Source organism: Cottoperca gobio, chromosome 19, assembly GCF_900634415.1.
Source record: "Cottoperca gobio chromosome 19, fCotGob3.1, whole genome shotgun sequence".
In the NCBI taxonomy this organism is placed as follows: Eukaryota; Metazoa; Chordata; class Actinopteri; order Perciformes; family Bovichtidae; genus Cottoperca; species Cottoperca gobio.
In genome coordinates, this window is record NC_041373.1 from 10,640,057 (window position 1) to 10,662,046 (window position 21,990).

The 21,990-nt window shown below is 40.8% G+C and overlaps 2 protein-coding genes across 4 annotated transcripts; one reads left to right on the plus strand and one right to left on the minus strand.

Moving 5' to 3' along the window:
• Positions 1–577: 577 nt before the first annotated feature.
• Positions 578–15,386, minus strand: zranb1a (zinc finger, RAN-binding domain containing 1a). 3 transcript variants are annotated; one of them, XM_029456480.1, is made up of 10 exons: positions 15,096–15,386; positions 13,783–14,638; positions 9,766–9,953; positions 8,748–8,901; positions 7,721–7,792; positions 6,696–6,894; positions 5,878–5,998; positions 3,437–3,566; positions 2,124–2,353; positions 578–1,612 (listed from the first exon to the last, which is right to left on the minus strand). In XM_029456480.1, the coding sequence occupies exons 2-10, from the start codon at positions 14,612–14,614 to the stop codon at positions 1,397–1,399; spliced, it is 2,142 nt and encodes a 713-aa protein (XP_029312340.1). In that variant the 5' UTR covers positions 14,615–14,638; positions 15,096–15,386; the 3' UTR covers positions 578–1,396. The 3 variants fall into 3 exon arrangements, with proteins under 3 accessions (XP_029312340.1, XP_029312341.1, XP_029312342.1); XM_029456481.1 differs by having other exon boundaries at positions 15,287–15,373; XM_029456482.1 differs by lacking the exon at positions 578–1,612 and adding an exon at positions 2,755–2,920 and having other exon boundaries at positions 2,220–2,353.
• Positions 15,387–16,285: 899 nt separating this feature from the next.
• hpdl (4-hydroxyphenylpyruvate dioxygenase-like) lies at positions 16,286–19,098 on the plus strand. The gene is made up of 5 exons (XM_029455535.1): positions 16,286–16,977; positions 17,056–17,222; positions 17,312–17,463; positions 18,021–18,148; positions 18,258–19,098. The coding sequence occupies exons 1-5, from the start codon at positions 16,286–16,288 to the stop codon at positions 18,457–18,459; spliced, it is 1,341 nt and encodes a 446-aa protein (XP_029311395.1). The 3' UTR covers positions 18,460–19,098.
• The last annotated feature ends 2,892 nt before the right edge of the window (positions 19,099–21,990 follow it).

The window sequence follows — 21,990 nt, forward strand, 5'->3', positions numbered from 1 at the left end:
GCTGTCTGTACCAGCTTGATTTTTAACACTTCTGATGAGATAAGTTCCTTTTATGTAATCTTACATGATGTGTGTCATCCTTATGGTTTTATCTTTTGTCACAGGGGGGCGCTAAAGAATAAAACAAATGTGACAGCAATAACACCCACATTAGAGCTAACAAATCAAAACCAACAAAGCGTCATATTTTATGGGTAAAAGGTAATTATCTAACTAATAACAAGAAAATAAAAGCTCACTGTACTTCTTAGTAACTAGAATTGACAGCTTAAAAAAACTTGGAAATTATAAATGAATCATGTTTTTGCTGTTTATTGCAAATCACTTTTCTACTGATTCTAATAAGAGAGCGATTTTAACTCACTTGTTAATCCCAAGAGGGTGATGGCAGATCATTTCACACCTTCACACTTCAGATGAGTCCGTCCTGCAGTGATCTGGATCTATATTTAGACCTGTGAGCATTATTGATCGTCTGCTTTATGCGTGTGTGGCAGACAGATCACATTTTAAAAACATTCCCACTCACCATCACCCAGTATTTCAACAGTAAGAAGAAACAAACAATGGCAACAAAGAGGATGCAAGTGAGTCAAATTTAATATTAATGCCCTCTATAGAAAGAGGCAGAGTGTTTGGTTTTTTCTTTTCCCCACCAGCATCACCTCCACCCACTCTAACATGACAATGAGCTACTAAATCACACGTAAAAATGTCAGTAACTTGTACGTCCTTCCTCCCCCCCCCCCCCCCTCCCCCTCACAGAATGTAGGTATCATCTGTAAAATAAAATACTTCAAGACTGAACGGATCAAACAGAACACAGATAAAACGGAGCGGGAACAAAAAAAAAAAAAAAAGGTATCGCCTCCGCACGCTAAATCTCCTAAACAAATAAATAAATCCAAACATCAGAAGGGGTTTTGCAGAGGGATCAGAAGAAAAAAAAAAACAAGTGCTCTTTAAACCTTAACATACACACAAAGATCAGCATCCTCTCAGTTTTAAGCAACAGGCAATTCTGTAAATTAGATTTCTCATCTAGTGCAGTTTAAGGATTTCCTTAAATACGGTATAATTTCCTATATGTCTTAATATTTCTGTCAGGTCTGGATAATTACTTTGATAACAAATAAGGAGAAATCTGAGTACAGGAAGGCAAACTAAGTGGACTTGATGTGCTTTCATAGGAGCAGTAATCAGGATTCTGTTTGTCGGTGCTGGTATCTTTGTTTTCTCTCTATCACAGAGCTCACACATCACATGCATTATTACAAGTTAAAGATTTTACATGTCGGAGAAAGAAAAAGAAAAAAGAAACAGATAGTAAGGTAGGTACTCTCCCAGAGCCTACAGTGTCCAGTCTCACATTTAAGAGCTCTTTCTTCTTCCTCACTCACTCGTCTTCGTCCTCCTCTTCCTCGCCGTCGGACAGAGAGGCACAGGGGCGGATCTGGCGGTATCTGTCCAACCACTTCTCCACCATCTGGGTGACCAGGGGGTGGTTACGGCGGCGAGAGCTCTTCTGCATGGCTGCCAGCATGCCTCCTTCTGTCACGCAGCAGTCCAGCCATTCCCTCAGCAGCTTCTCCTGCTGCTCCTCGTTCCCCATCTGAGTCGCAGACAAACATGCAGTTTGCTTGTTATGACATATTTAAGACGGGTGACCACAGTCATGTATCACAAACCTAAACATCCACTTCACTGCATGCTGGAAGCAATTTGTGGTAACCTGAAACCATAAGCGGTACATAATGCTCAGTTTTCATTCTTCTGCTCATGGTTTTAAAATGATGTTTATGCAGATTTGATGTTTTGTCCCGTATGAAGACACTGACTACTGTTATTCACAGTTAATGTGACTAACACCGATGAGAAAATATTCACACTTTTTTATTTCAATGTTAAACATCAGCAACTTTTGTTTTGAAAAACAAAACAATAAAAATTTATTTTTCATCAGCAAAATAAAAAAATGAAAGAAGTCATCGTATGATAGTATGCAACAAAAATATCATAAAACAGTTATTGTATAATCTGCCATAACAAAAAGTCATAGTACAGTAAAATACAAAACAATAGCCTAAATCTAGAGCTCTTATTTTTTAGTATCAGTCCCCTACCTCTTGTGCAGACAGGAAGTGAATGTGCAGCAGCTTCCTCTCGCTGTCCACCAGTGGCAAGAAAGTGACCGTGACATCATCGTCAGTATTGAGGTTGGCGCCCGCACCGCGATTGTCGTAGCCGTCGTTCTCCATGGCCACCAGGGCCGAGAAGTGGCCCCGCGTGTAACCCAGGGCGATGGGGCTCTTCCAGCAGAAACTCTGCTCCCATAACAGAGGCAGGTACACACCTAAACACACACACACACACACACACACACACACGTCATATCAGCAGGTAGCTTCTGCACGCCACAACCACCAAGCCACCAGGGGGAGGGGGGGGAGCCACCAGGGGGAGGGGGGGGAGCCACCAGGCCCTGCAGCTCTACACTCATATTACAGTGTCTGAATGTCAGTTGGGGCCAACTCAAATTTGACCCGACATCAGAAGTGGCTGCGATTCAGCTGACTGGAAACAACCGGCCCATTGTGAGCAGCTCTGTGCTGCGGCCTGGTGCCCTGCTTCTGAAGGAGTACGCCCTCCCTCACCCCTCGGGCTGCTGCCAGGTTCACTTCCTGCTCCAAACAAACACTGCAGACACTTTAGAGTGCAACGTGGACTCAAGCAAAACTCCAGTTCTACACCTACCCTGGTTATTCTCTGGTTAGTGTGACCTGCCAGACTGCTTTATGTTTGACTGGATATGTAATTACAGGCAGTACATCAGACGGACCGAGGTGAAGATATTCTGTGTTGCATAGAGACTTCATATCCCAGCTGTGATTCCTTTTTGATACACAACTCCAGCTTGTATCTGCCAAGTTATGAAAGGTTATTAGCGAGACTATATGGACCTTTTTATACCTCCTGCCCTGTAGTAGGTGTACAGAGTTAGAACACTGAGTGAGCCCGATATACTTAAAAGGCTCATTTTATCCCAAATTATAAAAACGTAAAGTCACTGGAACTTCATGTGTGGAGCTGGTAGCACTGACAAATTACTTTTATGGGGACTGTTATTATTTCTTCAGCAGAAAAAGTAGTTCCAGTGGTAAACAGGTAAAAAATATATATTTTTAAATGTCTAATTTGAGTGAACCCAGGCTTTAAAGTTATAATCTCAAAGACTTTTATTTAAATAAACGTCCGCCCTTGCATTTGCAGTGATGTGAACTGGGTGTCTGTAGGCGACACCTTTTGCATCTCTGTGAAGCGAGATCAAAAAACACACCTGCAGTTACCGCTTATCGCCATATGTGGCGCCAAAGAGAAAGAAACTGATTTCGTTATATAAAGAAATAAAGAAAAATGTATCCAAATGCCGCCTCACCTTGAAAACGAGTGTATCCTAACGTTTCTCCACGGAAACTTTTGTAGTATTTCACTCCGTAGACTATGATCGGTCTGCGAAGAATGTGCGCGAGAACAAAAATGTGGGTTTGCTCCAGGCTGGCCCCGGGCTGAGGGGAAAAGGACAAAGAGGAACGTAAGAAAACATCATACACATCATGCAGCGGTTGTTATCATACAGACATCCCTCGAATACACATTCAACTGAAAATACTGAAGAGTGCTGAGACTGCCGAGTACTCTGTGATCATATTTCAAAACAGAGTGTCCTGCACACTGTGAACATGCAACGCAGCAGCTCCGAGTACATCTGCGCCGCCCCCCCCCCCTCTCCTTCTTATCTCTCAGTTGTACCATCTGAATAAGCAGAAAGCAGACTGCGTAACTGCTTTTAAATATAGTCCACCATTATGGGATGGGATACACAAAGGCTGATCTTATCCTTTGGATCTCATCTCTCCATCACCGTTAAAGCCTCAGACGAGATTATCACATGGCAGCTTTTGCTGTGTTTTGTTTATACTACCGGTGGAGTGGCTCTCTGCGCTAAATTCCTATAATCCTTAGGTCACATGTTGGGAAGGAGTGCTGCCTCAGCAGGCGTGCCATCCAAAGCAGATGAGCTGTCTGTCAATCTACAACTCTATCTCAGGGGATCTATAATAATTGCTTATGTCCTCCCTCTCACATCATCCACCTCCAAACGGTGTCTTCCATTCAGTTCAATTCACTTTACTGACATGAACGTTAATGAGAAACAGTCCAGCATTAGGATAAGACAGCGCCGATACACACCTCGTATTAAATTGCTTTCACCATTTCCTGCATTTACAGTACGAGAGTGCGTGTTTTAACGTGGAGGATCTGTATCTCTCTATTCTATCTCACAATGTGGATTAATAGTTTTATTACATGTATATTATACAGTCAAAAATGTCTCTCCATCTCACGTTCAAGTTTTTTCGAAAAAGATATTGAACTTGGTGTTGGACGTGGAAGTTGAACTTGCTGTGAGGACATGCCGCTACGCTCCCCGCAATTGCAGGTCATTAAATGACATTTTAATGCCAGCGTAAGATGGGGGCTTTTGCAAATTGCAGTGAAAGGACATGACACGCATGTAAACCAATAATCGTTAGAAAAAACAAAAGATGGCCGCAACTTAAAGAGTTCCCCTGTAGAGGTTGTTGAGTGGTAGTATGGAGCGATGTTTGATGAGCGGGTTGTTGTTTTGTTTGTATCTCAAGCTCTTTGAAGGAAAGGAATGTATTCGATATGCGTGTTCGGCTTAAAATAATTCACACAATGTGTTTTGGTGAAAAATACTAAATGTAGAAATAACTGCTCAGTTTAAGAAACATCCTTTAAACTATTTTCCTCCCATCAGTAAAAAAAAAAAAGGAATAAAAAAAAAAAGTCAAAAGTATATTATGCCATAGAGATGTCGTAAAAAAGTCATAAAGTAGTCATTATGGTATGCCATGAAAACGCCATAAAAAAGTCATAGAATGCCATAAAAGATGTCATCGTATAGTACGTCATAAGCAAATATCATAGTATAGCGTGTCATAAAAAATGCCACGGTGTAGTATTTTATAAAACAAAATTCATAGTAATGTGTCATTAAAAAATGACATAGTATAGTATGTCATAAAGTCATAGTGAATTATGTCATGAAAAAAAGTAATCTTATAGTATATGTATAGTGCGTCAAAAAAACGCCATAGTATTAAGTATGTCATAAAAAAACATCATAGTATTAAGTATGTCATAAAAAAACATCATAGTATTAAGTATGTCATAAAAAAACATAGTATTAAGTATGTCATAAAAAAACATCATAGTATTAAGTATGTCATAAAAAAACATCATAGTATTAAGTATGTCATAAAAAAACATCATAGTATTAAGTATGTCATAAAAAAACATCATAGTATTCTAAAAAATGTTGTTAAAGAAAGTCATAAAAATCCATAGTACAGTATGCCATAAAAGAGTCATTGAAAATGTCATAGTATAGAAAAAAACAAACAACATGGCGTGTTCGTCCCCAAAACCAAAAAAGGAGATGGTATTTCCTTTGTGTGCAATAGGAAAAGAAATTAGGAGGTCAACTTCCTGCACTTCTAAATGTGCGTCAGGCAGTTTAATGATCTTCTAACAACTAGTCACAGTCACTAAATAATTAATGTGGTGTCGTCTCTATGTTGAAATGACATTTGAATTTCCAACAACAAACAAATAATGATCTTTTTGGTCACAAAGCCATTTTGCCTGTGAGATTGCTTCCATCCCCTCACACAACATATTCATAAGAAGCTCACACACACACTACTCTACAGACCGACCACACAATAGTGGGTCTTTCGATTGATAGTGAATTAGAGGAAGTGAGTAATCCAGAAGGAACCTCATAATTACCTGGCTGGCCAGAGACAGGATGAACGCCCAGTCCTCCTGCCACTGCTCCTCTCTCAGGGAGAAATGCAAACCGAAACTCTGCGAGTACCACGACTCCCACTCCTTCCAGCGTGTGTAAAACCTAAAAGGAAAGTTACATATTAGTATTTATCCGTCTACAGTTCATCTCAACCCCAAGTTTTCTGACAGAAAGGAGAAGGAGAAGAAACATTTGTTAAAACGTTCTTCCGGGTCAACTGCAAAGAATAACCACATCAAAGTCCTGTGAAACACTTGATTCAGACGACTCAAGTTAAAACAATACTAAAGTCAAAATAAACTTAGTTATACATAAGGAACAAAAGCATCTACACGCCTACTGCAGTACATATAAGAACCCTTCTCTTTCATGTTTACTAAGTAATCAAACCTGCTGTATTAGAGTGTGTGAGGGGAGTGTGTAAATATCCTGAGGAAATGCTTCTACACTGAGCCTCCGAGTCTAATTATCAACCACTAAACTGCCAGCAGGGCATGATTGCATCGACAGCCCACTAGCTGCAGACAACCAGGACAACCGTTTTAAGCTATTATTTAGGACATGCATCCACATTTGTCTTGAACCTATGAAGTGAAATATAACTTTATCAGTTACGACACTGGAAGACAAGAAAGGCAAAACGGCAGCAACCTAGACTTAGCTCAAATCTGAGACTCAAATGATTTGGTGACAAATCAAATGATTCCAACATTTTGCATAATACATTACATTATTTTAAACCATGAAATGTTTCTTGGATTATATGACCAGAGAGACTGTCTAGGGTCGAGTGTCTTACCAATGGGAGCAGTCATGCAGGCTGTCATGGAGGGTCTTGCGGAGAACAGAGTCCTTGTCATAGATGCCCCAGGTGGCCTGTAGAACGGAGTCCAACAGACAGTCTCCGGCTGTGCGGTTCCACAAGGCGTACAAACGGCTGTCCAGGCGTGTGCCCAACTCCAGAGACCAGTTGATGACGGGAGATTCCTCTTCCAACTCTACACACAGACAGACAGGCAAAATGCATGAGTGTGGGGCGAGGGCACTTAATTAAAAGGACAGGTTCCGTCACGCTTGCCTGTTTTAGTTGAACTTTGCAGGGAGGAGGATTTTTAATTCAAAACTTTTAGATTAAAGAAAAACATGACAGAGGGCTGTGTTTTTCCCCTCAGCTGACCAATGAACAAGCAAGACTGAGTTTATGAGAACAACCAGAATTAAGAAAGGGGAAAAAAAAAAAGAACAGCTTATAGTTCTTAATCTGAGAACAAAAACTCAGCATGGGAGCATAGATGCTGCGTCGAGTGTTTCAGATATGCAACAGCTGCAGCTGGTCGTTATGGAAACAATTTGTGCGTCACATAACTGGCTTTTCAGCATTTTTCATTTTCTCCTGAAATATTATTAAACACACCTTTACTGATTCCTCAGCTGTGTTCTGTGCAACTACCAAAAAACCCAGAATCACTCCTCATCAATAACCCACTTTATGGAGGCTTAAATGGGTCACAAGACACTTTCAGTGCCCCCCCCCCCCACACACACACACACACACACACACACACACACACACACACACACACACACACACAGAGCGGAATTGCTTAAGTGTGAGGGAGGGAAACCAGTGAGCTCAATTAACCTAATTAGAGAGAGTATATAAGATGAAGCAGGAGGTGGTCAGTGGGCTGTCCCTAACACGGCACGGCCAGATCATGAACCATAGGTGACCAAAACCCCATTACAGCTAAACACGTTTTTAAACGTAAGCGAATGGGGGATACGTGCAGATACGAGATGTGAAAATGAATAAATCTGTGGTACCTTTCTGCACATCTCGATCCAATACCTCATCAAACAGCTTCTCCTGGACTGCAGGCGGCAAGTCTTCTATATCTGCAGACATATGGGGAAGATATCATGTTATAATGCTCATTATAACGCTAACGGTGCACTGCACTGAGGGCTACCCAAGCGCTACAGTAATGACACACAGAGGGGATGTTCTTTGCAATTCCATTCATTGGCTGACATTTTGTCAATGGCACACTGTAAACACAAGCTCTGTACAGCATGTTGTGTTTCTGTGTGTATTGAATTGTGCACACACAAAGCCAGAACACTAGTGGCTATTCTCTGGCTCAATAGTGAATGGCACTGGCTTTGTTTGAAAGGGGGAGAGACAGAAACCGAAGGGAGAGCGCCTTGCAGCTGGCCTCAGGCCAAATTCAGTCTGCAAAGAAATACTTTGCATTAACCTGAAAAAAAAAGAAAATTCTAATCTATCAGTGAAGCCTGCATAATCTCTCATCCCAGCGGCACTGGCAGCTCTGAATCTGAATACAACTGGTAGCTCTGAAAAGCAAAGTGCATGTCATTTGAGTGAAGACATTGCGCCACAGGGACAGGACACTGAGCTGCTGTTTCTCAGAGCAATGCTGCACAACAAGGTTAGCAGTCATTCTTCTTAATTCTCCAGTGAGGAGGAAAAACAGTGAAGATCGCACACTGAAATGCTGCATTGATATGGTTTAGACTCAAGGAAACCTCTATAGATGTGCATGGAATATGAACATGAATACAAATCACATAATTACTTATTTTTCTATTATATCCTTGCAGACAAAAAAAGTAGCCTGCAGTATTTAATGTCACTCTTCATTTAAGCGCCTCAAAAAGGACTAATGTTTTTTTCAGGTGTTGTTAAATTGAGGTGCTTATTGAGGCTACAAAAACAATCAGTGGAATACAATAAAGCCACATTTATAATGTATAAGAGAAGGTATAAGATTGCACATAATTAAGGAAGTACAAAAGCGAAGTGATGTGATCATCAAGATATCGTGGGTACCTGCGGGCAGGGTGAAGGTGACCGGGTCAGTGAGGAAGTAACAGGCAAAGTCTCCTTTGCGTTGATGTAGTGAGGCTGCAATCTCCCTGCGGATCTGCTCAGTCAGCTCGGGACACACCATGGAAGGGATGCACTTAGCTGCCTGCTGGTTCACCTAAAAAGACATACACACAGATTCACTGGCAGTTGGAGGTAAATACACAGGTATAGGCACGATCATCTACCTGTATAAACAAGGTTTCACTTTGAAAATGAGTGATGTTTTGCATGTTTTTAAAAACAAAAAGGACATAAACGATATCCGTGCATGGACTTATTTATTAAGGATGGGCAGTATGGACAATTGTTGACGGGATTTTCTCAAATACAATATAATATAATATTGTAAATTGTTGTATGCATTAGTTATATTGAGATCAAGTTATGCCATACTCAGTGAAGAGGCCATCTTTCTCTTCTAACCTCAGTGACTTGTTTCACAGTGCAGCTCTCTGTGGCTTTCCTAATTGTTGCTTGCCCTCCTTGCAAACCACATCAGCTCTGTGGCATCACGTCCATTAGGAGCCGGTGGCAGGACTGCAGCCAGGCTAATCCTCCACCTAATCCTTAAAGTGCACTTCTGCTGTAATTAAAGGCATTACAGGCTTCAGCTATGTATCGTCTACTCTGGCGCAGAACAATTATAGACTGACGAGGTCGGAGAGGAGGAGTACAGAAATGCATCAGAACTACAAAGAACACTTTTTCTTGAGTAACATGACCAATTTTATTGTAAGACTTTGTATAATACACTCCTGTAAAGACAGTCAGGAGATTACTGGTACTTAACCCATTGTTTTTTTTAAAGACTCTATAATCTACTTTTTTAAATCTGATTCCACGACTGATTCTGCTGCGTTGGTGTATTATATGTGTGTGTAGAGAGGGTTTAATAAAGGAACAAGCTGCTCAAATAAGATGGTATAGCTTTATTTCCAGTGGTGTGGGCGAAGAAAAACAAATCTAAAAGCATGCTTACCTCTGTGAGCAGGATGGCTAGCATGTCCTGCCTCTGGAAGCGGATGGCTAGATGGACCAGGGTGAAGCCTACGTCGAACGCCGACGACCGGTTGAGGAGCTGCACCTCGTCGGCAGTGAGCTGCCGGGCGATGTCACCGCCGGACGACTTGTAGGCTTCTATTGCTGCCAGGTCTCCCTCCACCACGCCTGCGGCAGGGGGAGGAAGAAGGAGGAAGGAAGGTCAGAAAATAGGATGTAAAAATGGAACAGTGCCTCAAAATACTGGTGCAGTCGCTTTTTCCAGGAGTTTGTGTACGCAGGCTATTGACGTTAGATGAAGGTGACACACATCTACGTTGTTTTACAATCTATGTTTAAAGGAAGGAGGAACAGTGCTGTGCAGAAAAACAATTCATCACAAGCCATGAACACTCAGTTGCCAGTTTATTAGGCACATCATTTATATCAATGACTTAAGATTAGAAACAACAGCGCTACAAAATACAACCTGAAAATGGACCATAAAAGGTAGAAACAACACCTCTGTAAAACATAACCTTCATACAGGTGGTATTTATTGCAGGACTGTACCTAATACATTAGCAGCTGAGTGTATGTGACTATCATGCAATTACTAGTGTTCAAACACATCTGTTAAGAAAAAAAGATATTGTAGAAAGACATGGGAATCCTTTGAAACTGGCCTTATTCTTGTTAATGGATTAGACTGGCTTTTGGAGAAGTTCCAACCCAAATGTCCTCGCTTGTAATAGAACCAAGATGTAACAGACAGCTAGCCATGTTCAATGAAAGAGCTACAGCAATATGCATCAAACTGTGCTGACACATCATACTGTTCTTAGTCACAAGCAATTAACCTTAACAATCTGGAGGGGGATTTACATCACAAATTCAAAACTTCAAAAAGAGTTAAATTCTAAAATATTTCATTGTGCCGTCGATCCGCAGTTCGGATGACCTCTAGATGTAGCCACTCGCTAACCCAGTGTGAGAGCAGTTATCACACTGTCAGGCTACTACATGGCAGAACAGCAGCGTAGCTTATAATGCAGAGCTATCGGAGAGCTGTGTCACACAGAGGACAGTTTGTGCAGATTAGCGTCCTCCCCCTCCTTTTTGACATAGCAGTCTCAACATCTGTTATGAGTGAAATGAGCAGCAGCAGCGAGGTAGCACACTGAAGCGCTGGCTAATTTTAACAAACTGCCTCATGTGAGGTCGTCCAGGCTGGAAGAGGACCGTTACCTTGAGAGAACCCGGACCTGAACGTGCCAAGAACGTCTAGTCTCTCTACTGCAAAAACAGATCCATAAATGGATGCTGAATGATTTGGGCTGCAGTTTAGCTACAGCCATTTTGGCGAATAAAGTAAAAACTTCTTCTTCTTTTTTAAATAAATATGGTGACTTATGTTGCATGTGTAGGAATAGAAGTATTTGAATGATAATTGAAAAATACACGGATGACGTGCTTCGATTAGGTGAAAGTTGTGATGATGAAAGCACTTGTGTCCCAATGCGCACTTTGAAAAGTCAACATTAAGTAACTCAAATGTGCTGTTGATGTGTGTCGACTCACATTGCCAATAAAATAGCCTAATAGAGTATGCATTGCAACGTACAATAGAATCGGGGGTTATGTCCTGATGGTTAAGGGCGGCACACAACCACAACTTCCAATTCAATTCCAGCAAAGGACTTCTGTTGTATGTCACAGCTCTCTCTCTTTACTTTGTGTTCCGACTCGACTATACTGTCCTATTTAATGATGACTAAAATAAAAAAGGTATGGCAGTGGATTACGACACAAATAAAGCATTAAATGTGTGTGAAATGTGAAGTAATGTTCCAAAAATGCTGTGTGGTTGACAGCTCTTGGTTCTCATTTCATGCAAGTAAAGAAATCAGCATGTACAGCCGTCTGAGGAATGTCCTCTGCATTCTTTTTTTACATTCCTTTGTCATTAACTAACTGCCACAATAGTATGGTATGAAGATTAGTACATAATGTCTACTTTACGGGATTAAATTAAATGAACTGGGACACATTCTAAAAACCTTATTATCAACCCATTATGCCGGGATCAGTCTATGCAATATCTCAAAATGAGCCAAACAGCCAGCAATGGGGGCATGCTGAACATCAGGCGGGACCATCTGGACAGATGTCAATGTTGTGTTATTTGAACTAATCAAACTAAACAGAGTTCATGATATTTGTGACCACAATTTCTATCATCATTTTAGGTATCACATAAACAATCTATAAGAATAATGTGTTTATACAAACTAATATTATCTGCAATTGCGCCAGTTAAAGTCTAAAAACAAAAAGAACAATATCACACAAGCAGAGTCGGCTTCCTTTTGTGGGAAAGTAGAATCAATGGGATCATCCGTTTATTGGCCCAAATACAGAGCTCTGAAAAAAACATTAGCCTAGAAACAGTAGAGCGAATAGAAATCAAGTTATGCGAACTGAGGAAGTGCTTGGCCTGTCTGTAATGTGCTGCTCGACTCAGGCACTTCCTCCATTGACAAACACTTTGAAGAACCAAACTGTCAGCTGCCATGGAATACAAAGGTACAACAGTATTCAGAATTATTCAGTGGTATGAAATGTCTATATGGAGATAGATGTAAGACAATGGTAAAAAAAACAAAACTGTCTGACTGTGACGTAAAAGCAATTCTTTCTATTCCATAACAATGAGCTGGAAAGGGCAATCAGTGCAAAGGTCAGGAGGACTCTGATCATGTGCTGCCTTTTTTGTTGTTGTTGACTGGTGTTCATGTCTTGTCAAGGCTATTTTTGCTTCCTACGGCCCCTGCTCAGCACATAAGCACCACTGTTTACAGGGTTGGTTGACTGCGAGCCAGGAGAGTCTCTGGTCCACGGGCTACACTCTCACCGCGCTGCCCAGACGGCCCATTCATCCCCACCGGCTGGGAAGCACTCTCACACCCTCTCAGTTTCTCAAAGACACTCTCAGTGGCAGAGCAAGGGCAGCTCGGGGTTCAGTGATGAGTTGGATCAAATTACTACTAGCCATTTAGCTACACATCTTTACAATGCTGCCATTCAGCATCATTTACGCTTTGTTGATGGGAAGTATCCTCCCATTACAGCGGATATTATTCACATGAAAGCAGTACCTTGTGAAATTAAACCCTTCTTCTCACAGAGCTTGCCAAGCACATATTTTGCAAACTTTCTGTTGCACTCTAATATTTGGAGACTAAACAATGACATGCTGTCATTCATTAATAAAACACCAAGTGGATCACACTGCTGTGCAACCTTGGCCAGCAGGGTGAGATGCCAGCTGCGCTGTAATAAAATGGAACTACGGGGAAACTGTTGACTCTGACTGGAGCACCTCGCTTGGTAATCACTGCGCATGACATCATGGAAGAAAACAAAAAGTTGGTGGAACAATACAAGTGTTAATAGAAGGAAAGATATGTGACAGAATTATGGATTATATTATTATTATTTTTGTCCCAGTAAGACTATTCAGTTGAGCCACAGAGAGAACTGAGGGCAAAAGTATTCTCATACATAATCAGGAAGCAACAAATATTTTGACTATTTGTAATCATTACTATGGAATGCTGCGGACACACTACAAGCAAAGAATGTAAGAAATAAAGCTGCATGAAAGCTACTAATTATTTTCATTGTTGAGTAATCCATTAATATTTTTCAATAATTTATTGATGGACGATTTAATCTAGGAAATGGCAAGATTTGTCAAAAATGACATCACAAGTTCCCAGAGCCCAAGGTGATGCCTTCAATTGCTTGTTCTGACAAACAGTCTAAACCACCCAGCAAGAAAATTAAAAAAAATATATATATAACAAAATTGTAATGCAATAATATATACCACAAGCAAGAAGCAAATCTTCACCTAAGAGATCCTAGAATAAGATGTTTGGTATTTCCCTTAGAACTGGTTTAAATTGATTATGAAAATTGCTTTAAAATGCAATAATTGTTTACAAAAACTCACCAGCACACGCATTGAGGAACAGCCAGTCTGTTTTCCTCATTCGGTTTCTAATCTGCTTTAGCTTTTTGAAGTCGACTTCTTGCTCCTCTTTGCTGCTCATGGCTCCAGCTGCGAGCTCTATCCTCTGGAAATCCATTTGGACATCGTTCTCTCTCTTAGGCATAGGAGGGGACCTCCTTTGGCCCTGACCTCCACTGCAACTGCCCCTCCACCGAGCCCTGCCCTGGTCATTGATCATGGGTGTTGGCTCTGCAGACTCGCCCAGCTCTATGGCTTCCTGGTGGTTGGGTTTGGGGCTGTCACAAACCACACACTTTGCAGTTGTGGGCCAGTTCTGGTAAGTGCAAGCTGTGCATGTCCAGTGCTGCTGATGGGTGTTGAGTCTGTTTCTGTCATTGTACTCCTCACAGGTATCCACAGGGGAGTGAAGAGCAGGACGACAGCCTGCATTGGAGCCTGAAGTCTGAGGGGACTCTGTGGGGCTGCTGGTCCTCTGGCGCTGACACAGGCACTGTGTGCAGCGGAGTGCTCGGGGCCAGTTCAGGTAGGTGCACATCTGGCAGGACCACTTATTGGCAATCTCAGCCATGCTGGCTGACCTGACTCTTGGCCGAGCACTGGAGTCAGGGCAGATGAGGAGGTGGCTGCCAGTCTCAGTTCTGGGAGGGTCCCACCCTGGACTGGGGTCCAGGTCAGGGCTGTTCTTGTAAGGTTCCTCTGTGATGATGGGACCCCTGGACCTCTGTGCACGGCACATAGTGCACTTAGCTGCAGATGGCCAGTTTTCATAGGTGCAGTAGTCACAGGCCCACTTTACCTTCTGTTCTGTCATAGTGGAACACTTTGTATGGTCAAACTGTAGTGATAAATAAATCTAGTTAGACGTGACACATAAACAAACATAATCTTGAAGGACAATAAATATTATGGCATTGTGTTTTAGATACATGAAATCAAATGAGGAGATTTCATGGAGTTCCCTAAAGTATGTATTCCAGCCGATTGTAAACACTTACATTTGGTCGGGCATCTTTAATGACATTCAACATTGTTGAGTGATTGAAATATTAAAATAACACGGCCGGCTGTTCATTATCAGTGACAGTATGGAGACTGGGTTTGATTAACATGACGGGTGGCTTTATTGCGTTACCATGTAGTTAGTATGTTTCAGTCTAGCTAGCTGGCAAGCTAACCACCTAGCATACATAGATATCGTCAATTTTAACACTAAAGGAACATTTCGCAGGAAGTACAATTATATAACATGTAATACTCCGGAATATTTTAGGAATAATACACAAGTTTCTTACCGTTTCGCGGCTGCGCCCGTTTCTGAAGTGCTGAAACTGAAAACCACAACAAACCTTCTTGTGTACAGTCCCCCCCCCCCCCCCTCCTCCTGCTCTATCAAACCTTTCCCAAACCGAGTTATTTCGACCTCTTTGGTCTCTCACATGTTTACCTTTATGGATACATTAACCTATCTCAGAATATATCACACCTTGGCAAAGCCTCTGTAGTCCTTGAATCATGGTAAAAATATGCGACACTCCATGGTTTACATTGCCTCCGTGTTGTTTAATGGCGGCGACAGCGAGACAAATGAGTAGCAGAGCCAAAATAAACGCTTGCTTGCCTTCGTCACCAATCATCTGGCTCAGCGCTCAATGCGATTGGATAAGAGGAAAGTACCGTGTTGCCTTCATGAACTATCGGAAATATGATGCTCTATGTACGAACATTCATGAGAGATTCACAAGAACTGGGAGATTTGACATTATGTGGCAGAAAAGGTATTTGCTAAAGTTGTAGCCCATCATGTTTAGTCTATTCCCGGAGGCACAACAGTTTTACACTATATATTGTTATATTATAAACATTATAAACACAAATATCTTCTCTCCTCACTGTGGTTGTGGGATGAAATTATGTCATTTGATTTTTATAAATAATACACTATCTAGTCTATAGGCCTAGACTAATCTACAAATTAATCCAAACTATGTTTTATGTACCATTTTATTTGCAGAAAGGATGTCAAAAATATGTACGATTTATTTTTGTACACACTAAAAAGGCTGGAGATTATATAGGCTAAGGAAAACAATAGACACAGGGTTTCAAGTTTAGCTAAACAGAAATGCATTCAAAATATTTGTTCGTTGGTTATTGACTATGAATCCCTTCTTATTGACCTCTACGTCACTAGAATTTAAAAATATCGGAGCAATATTGGATATTGTAGCCTAATACGCACACAAAAAAAAAAAAATTCACTGGTATATAATTGCTAGGCAACAGTGTCCGTGTTTACTTCCGTCAGCTGATGTCATTCACATACACTGCAACAGGAAATTAACTGGGACACGTCAAGCAATGTTTACGTTAAAAACAATTGTGCCATATCTTAAATGCATATGGCAGTGAAATATTTTTTTTTTCGGACACGCCTACCAGAAATGTGTAAGTATGACGCCTGGCAAAACGTCACATCCAAAACATGGCAGCGCTCTTGAATCGGCTACACCACATCTCGCTGCACGTTTCTAACGTGGAGAAAGTCGCTAGCGACCTTGTCTCTAAATTCAAGTTTCGTTTGTTTGCCACCAGACTAACCGACAGGTCCAGGCAGCTGGCGTTCAGAAAAGGAGCGGCTGTTTTCATCGTGAATGAGAGACAAACCCAGAGTGGTGTGAGATTGAATGAAGAGCTACGCCTTACGGATGTATATCCACGTGATCCACACCGGGTCAACGTGGGGATTTACAACCAGGATGATTCTATGAAATGTCTTTATGATATCAGTCCACATTACCCGTTGGATACTGTAAGTAACGTGTGTTTCGAGGTAGAGGATGTGGATAGGTCATTCAAGGCTCTTCGTCACCTGGGCTGCAATTTCGTGGTTCCCCCCACGACAGTTCAGGACGAGAGGGGTCCCGTCACCTACTCTGTGGTTAAATCTATTGTGGGAAATGTGTGCCACACACTTATTGACAGGACACAATACAAGGGGAGCTTCTTGCCTGGGTTTTATGTCATTGAAAATGACTGCAGCTTGCCAGAAGAGGACATGTCTTGTCCAATCACACATTTTGATCACATAACTTATGTCTGTCCCCGGAAAGCAACCCACCAGGTCATGAGTTGGTATGAGAAGCTCTTTGGTTTTCAGAGGTTTTTCATTAAAAGGTGAGCATTCCAGACATGTACTGCTATAGTGTTGTTCAACTTGATGTCAGTAAATAATATGACTGTGCTTCTTAATAGTAATGAAGATGTGGACGAAGGTTTTGTCGTGAACCATGAGGACGTTGGCCTACGTCTTACCGCCATGGAGTACTGGAAATGCAGTAAAGCAGGCATTACTCTCCCCTCTGTAGACAAAAAAGAGCCGGACTGCAAGTTTGTCATTGCGGAATCATTGCCCGGACAAGGTAACAGTAACATCTTTCAGGGTATTTAATTCTGCTATAAATGATAATATAACAACACCTGCTTCATTGTGTGCTTGCACCTATTTCAGGCAGGAATCAGGTTGACACCTTCTTGGAGCAGCATGGGGCCCCGGGGATCCAGCACATTGGGCTGTACACAAACAACATTGTTTCTACTGCACATGTGATGGCTGATGCTGGTGTCCAGTTTTTCTCCCCTCCTCATGCCTACTACACAGAGGTTTGACTGATTCTTACATAACTGCACAACAACTTATTTGCCATAACAAATAGACGAATACTTACTTGATAAATGCAAGAAAGGGCACACATTTAAATCAACAAGTTTGAAAATGTATTGTAGTAATACATGTGTAATACAATGACAATTACGGATACACAAGACCAATGATGGTTGTCTTTCAAATAGTGAAATTGCAGAGCTGCACTGGATTGTGAATTTGTAGCTCCACCATGTACAATGTACATACACAGTCCAAATGATAGTGAATCACTAGGCAGCAAAGATCAGTCCACATCAGGCTTCAAGATTTTGGGTTGTAAGTCTTTAACAGCTCTCGGCTTCACTTCCCCCAAAGCATGACTGAAATAAATAAATATTATTTTTCTGTGTCATTTCTGTATGATTTGTTTCTCACTTGGTCTTTTAACAAAGCAGTTTCTGTGTCTTGATTATAACATTAGATAATGGTATATAATGGTACTGGCCATATTTGCAAACGTGTCATCTTCTATGGTGGTTATCAGTTGTTCTGCATGTCTTGTGTGCTTTGGCAGGTTGGAAAACAGCAGGAGATAGAGGAGGCAGGACACGATCCCCAGTTGCTGGCGCAGAATGGCATTTTACTGGACACAGACCTGTGCCAGGATCCCTCATCACAGAGCGCATCCCGTGAAAAGAAAAGGTGTGAGGCAATCTGGAGAGTCTGCATTACATTTCAAATATATTTTTAGTGTTTCAGGTCAACAAGTTAAAGACACCCTGAGAATAACCTTGTTATTATCTGTTTCCAGATACCTTCTCCAGGTGTTCACCAAGCCCATCTTTGCGGAGGAGACCTTCTTCCTCGAGCTGATAGAGCGAAGAGGGGCGACAGGTTTTGGTGAGGGGAACATCAGGGCGCTGTGGAGGTCGGTGCAGGCGCACATGGAGAATCAGAGGGGGGATTCTCAAGGAGAGGGATCCTTAAAAATTATGCAAACTGGCCAGTATTAGTCAATCCAAATATTTTTAAAAGGAGGCTATTCTATTTGCTGGTTTTTAGATATCAATGTGAGAGCACTTATAAGGGAAACAAATATGTTGAATGTAAAAAAAGATGTAATATATTTTTAGTTTTCTCTTTATTTAAGTTGTGGATTTAGTGGCACATCTCAAGTTACAAGTACAATATTTGTATTAATATGTATCTTTGAACATGACATGTACAAGTTAAAGATGTAAAAATTGCACTATTAACAAAGTGGTACAAAAACAGATGTTGAAATGTCACAAAAAAGCACTTTCTGTAGTAGTAGTAAAAGAATATCTTTGTTTTCACTGTGTCAAAGCAAAGCAACTGACTGACTTCTCAGCAACTGTTCCTCAATAAATCTGTTACTCACACACCAGGCCCTGAAGACCAATTACTGTCCTCAAAATAATGTGCTCTTTGTTTCTTAGAATGTGGGCGGGCCACATTTCAGAATAAGAGCTCTTCAAATCTCTTAGGTCATCTTAAGTAAATATCCCCGGTGGTCAGAGAGGAAAGTATGCATGTGTTTATGTGACAGCCCTAGTTGTATGTTATTGAGCTCATTCAAAAAAAATCTATTTTATCTAATAGTGTTTCCACTGTTTAACTGCTGATTTAACTTTACTTAAAAAGATGTGTATACTGGGCATACTTAAGGTCCAGATACATAAATAATGGTGATCGGGCGTTTGCTGTCAGAGCTCCTAGACTGTGGAATGACCGGCATCAGGAGATCAGGGCTGCAAACTCTTTCGTCTTTCAGATCACTTCTAAAACCCACTGTTTTAAAAGTGCTTTTATGTGATTTTATTCATGTTTTATTACATTTTATTTGTTTGTTTCTTGCTTTTAGTTCACTTCATTCTCTTTGTGTTTTATATGTAAGCTATTTTATTGTAAAGCACTTTTTAACTGTGTTTGAAAGTGGCTATATAAATAAAGTTTATTATTATTACTAATATTACATCTTCCACCACTGTCAGTGTCCATATACAAAACGAAGGAATATTGACCACTTTAATAATAATAATAATAATAATACATTAGATTTGTATAGCACTTTTCTAGAAACTCAAAGACGCTTGACACTTTATTATTAACACAGGTAGACTTAAGGCCACTTCAATACACCAAACATCCTACAGTATATTTTCACCCCTACGGTATTTAACTTGTAAAAGATAAAGCTGAGCTTACTTTATTGTATCATATGAACATCATAATGACTATGACTAATGAGTAAAACTGAGCCTTTTTCTAAATATCTCCCTCACACAGTCGCTCATGAACTGGAAGAACAGCTGCACCTCTTTTAGATGCTGTGGAGCATGGATGATGTTTAGCAATGTTCATGCCTTGGCAAAAACACTGCTCTTAGAAAGAATCTCCAAACCCACAGAGATGTGCCAGTTTAATTAACTCGGCTATAAACATTATAGGCGAGGATTAGCAGGCTAGATGAGAAGCAGTGAACGCCATATGCTCTTTTTGTGTTCTGACTGTAGTTACAGTATCCCTCACTGAGAGAAAAAAATCAACAACAAGCTGCAAAAAAATAAATAAATGAATAAAGCCTGTGAAAGGATGTACTTCTGCATTTTGACAGGTGGTGTCAGTGTTTTTCCTTCACTCAAGTGTTACAGTCTTGGGCCAAACTAAACTTTTAAAGAGTTAAGTATGTATTTGGGATTTGTGCTCACTTATCAAAGTTTATGGATTCTAAGAGTGACACTCTCAAATACTCCATAGAATAAGTGTACTCATAATTAAGCTTCAGAACGATTTTCTTTGGCACCGTATGAACAGAGTTAACTGTTAACTGCATCTGTTTAACATTTTGAATGAAAACTTAAAGCATAAAATGGGGATTTTTTGTCAGAGGATTATCTGTTCATTAAAGTTGAGAGAGGATGGCTCCTGTAACAGGAGTCCTTTAGCCATCTGCCTGAGGCCAGTGTGAACCACAGATGGCATACAGCATTCTGCATGGGGTCCAGTACTGGGAGTTGGAAGCTCACTTTCTTTTCCATTTACTGTCCACCATATGCTAGCTACAGTTACACTAACGAAGTTTTAAAAAAAGACTAAAAACACCTAAAATAAGGCTTAAATATTTCTCAAACAAATAGAAGCTATTACTCTTTGGTTCAGTCTTGTTGCACTATGATTGGTGGATACTGCCCCCTGTGGTTCTGACAGTCACAACACACACTGCCAAACCTGTTGAATTGCAAGACTCCTACTTCTTACAATAAGCTGTTTCGATCATCTTTTTCTTAAGGAGTCATCTGTGCCGACACAACATGCAACGTCTGCATTTGTTTGCTAAATCACTCGCTTTCTAGATGGCTGAAGGTGTTTTGGTAAAAAAAAAAAAGAAAAGAAAAAACTTGTCACCCCCACACTGTAGCCTACACAGTTGAGGAGACAAATCCTCTGTGCCCTTTAACACAAAAGGCAGACAGTCTAAAACCGAGGAGGACAGTCTGACAGTCTGGGGGAGATTAGTGGCACACAACAGATGTTACTCCTTGATTAACAATAGTGTGTGCCAGGGGTGAGCCTCAGCTCCCCACCCTTCTGAGGCCCAGTGTGTTAACTTCAGCGCCCACAAAATAAATTAACTTACTGCATGTGATGTGATAGGACCGGAACAATAAAGTGCTGATCTTTTGGCAATGTTACAATAATATCCAGCTGCTTTACTTTTGTGCAGTACTTATCATGAGTATAATTGGCTTATGTCAATTTTCAGAGGTTCATGAAGTTCACACATTTTTTGCGTGCAGCTGTCAGTGGTGCATAATGTACACACAGTGTCTAAACATATAGGAAGGTAGATAAATACAAAGCTATAACATGTTAACAAGCTGTAAGAAAGAAGATTACAAGGGGTTTGGTGGAGATAGAACCACTGGTATTATGTGCAGTTGACTATGTGTACACTTGTTGCACAATATGCGTATAGACAACTAAACCAAGACGGTGAAAGAATAGCCTGTTGCATGATAAAGCCAAAGAAGAACATCTGTTTGCAATAATGTATTTATTTAGGACAAACCCTTATTATACAGGAACTAATATTGTGAGGGGGAACTAACAATATATATTTCACACATCTTCATCTTTCTCCCTCCATCTGGTGCTTTAAGTTACATACATTTGGTAGGTTATCATGTAACACCACTGCATATTGTGAAAGGGCCTTGTCTATATGCACAGCTCAAAACTGTGATTACTTTTCATTACTGCAGGTTGGATCAGACCACTAGTTTGAGGAACAGGGGCGGTAGTGTAACAAAAAGTCTTAAATAGATTATTGTTTTACTTTCTACCACCAAGAGCGTCAGCTGAATTTGACAGCAGTTTAAATAAGCCGAATAAGGCAAATAAGTAACGTCAAACTGAAAGATTTAGTGGTACAAATAACTTATCGGACACCCCCCACTCCCGTGTCAAAAGTGGTATCGCTCGTGTATGTTGTCACAGGCTCATTAGCGTGCAATCTTGGA

What these genes read in the sequence shown, in the direction of transcription:
- hpdl (XM_029455535.1), top strand. Translation starts at nt 16,286, where the DNA reads ATGGCAGCGCTCTTGAATCGGCTACACCACATCTCGCTGCACGTTTCT. An exon ending in CAGAGGTTTTTCATTAAAAG is followed by an intron (nt 16,978 to 17,055) that starts GTGAGCATTCCA and finishes GCTTCTTAATAG; the next exon opens with TAATGAAGATGTGGACGAAG. An exon ending in GGAATCATTGCCCGGACAAG is followed by an intron (nt 17,223 to 17,311) that starts GTAACAGTAACA and finishes CACCTATTTCAG; the next exon opens with GCAGGAATCAGGTTGACACC.
- zranb1a (XM_029456480.1), bottom strand. Translation starts at nt 14,614, where the DNA reads ATGACAGAACAGAAGGTAAAGTGGGCCTGTGACTACTGCACCTATGAA. An exon ending in CACCTTCACCCTGCCCGCAG is followed by an intron (nt 7,793 to 8,747) that starts GTACCCACGATA and finishes ATATGTCTGCAG; the next exon opens with ATATAGAAGACTTGCCGCCT. An exon ending in CTGCATGACTGCTCCCATTG is followed by an intron (nt 5,999 to 6,695) that starts GTAAGACACTCG and finishes CTTTCCTTTTAG; the next exon opens with GTTTTACACACGCTGGAAGG.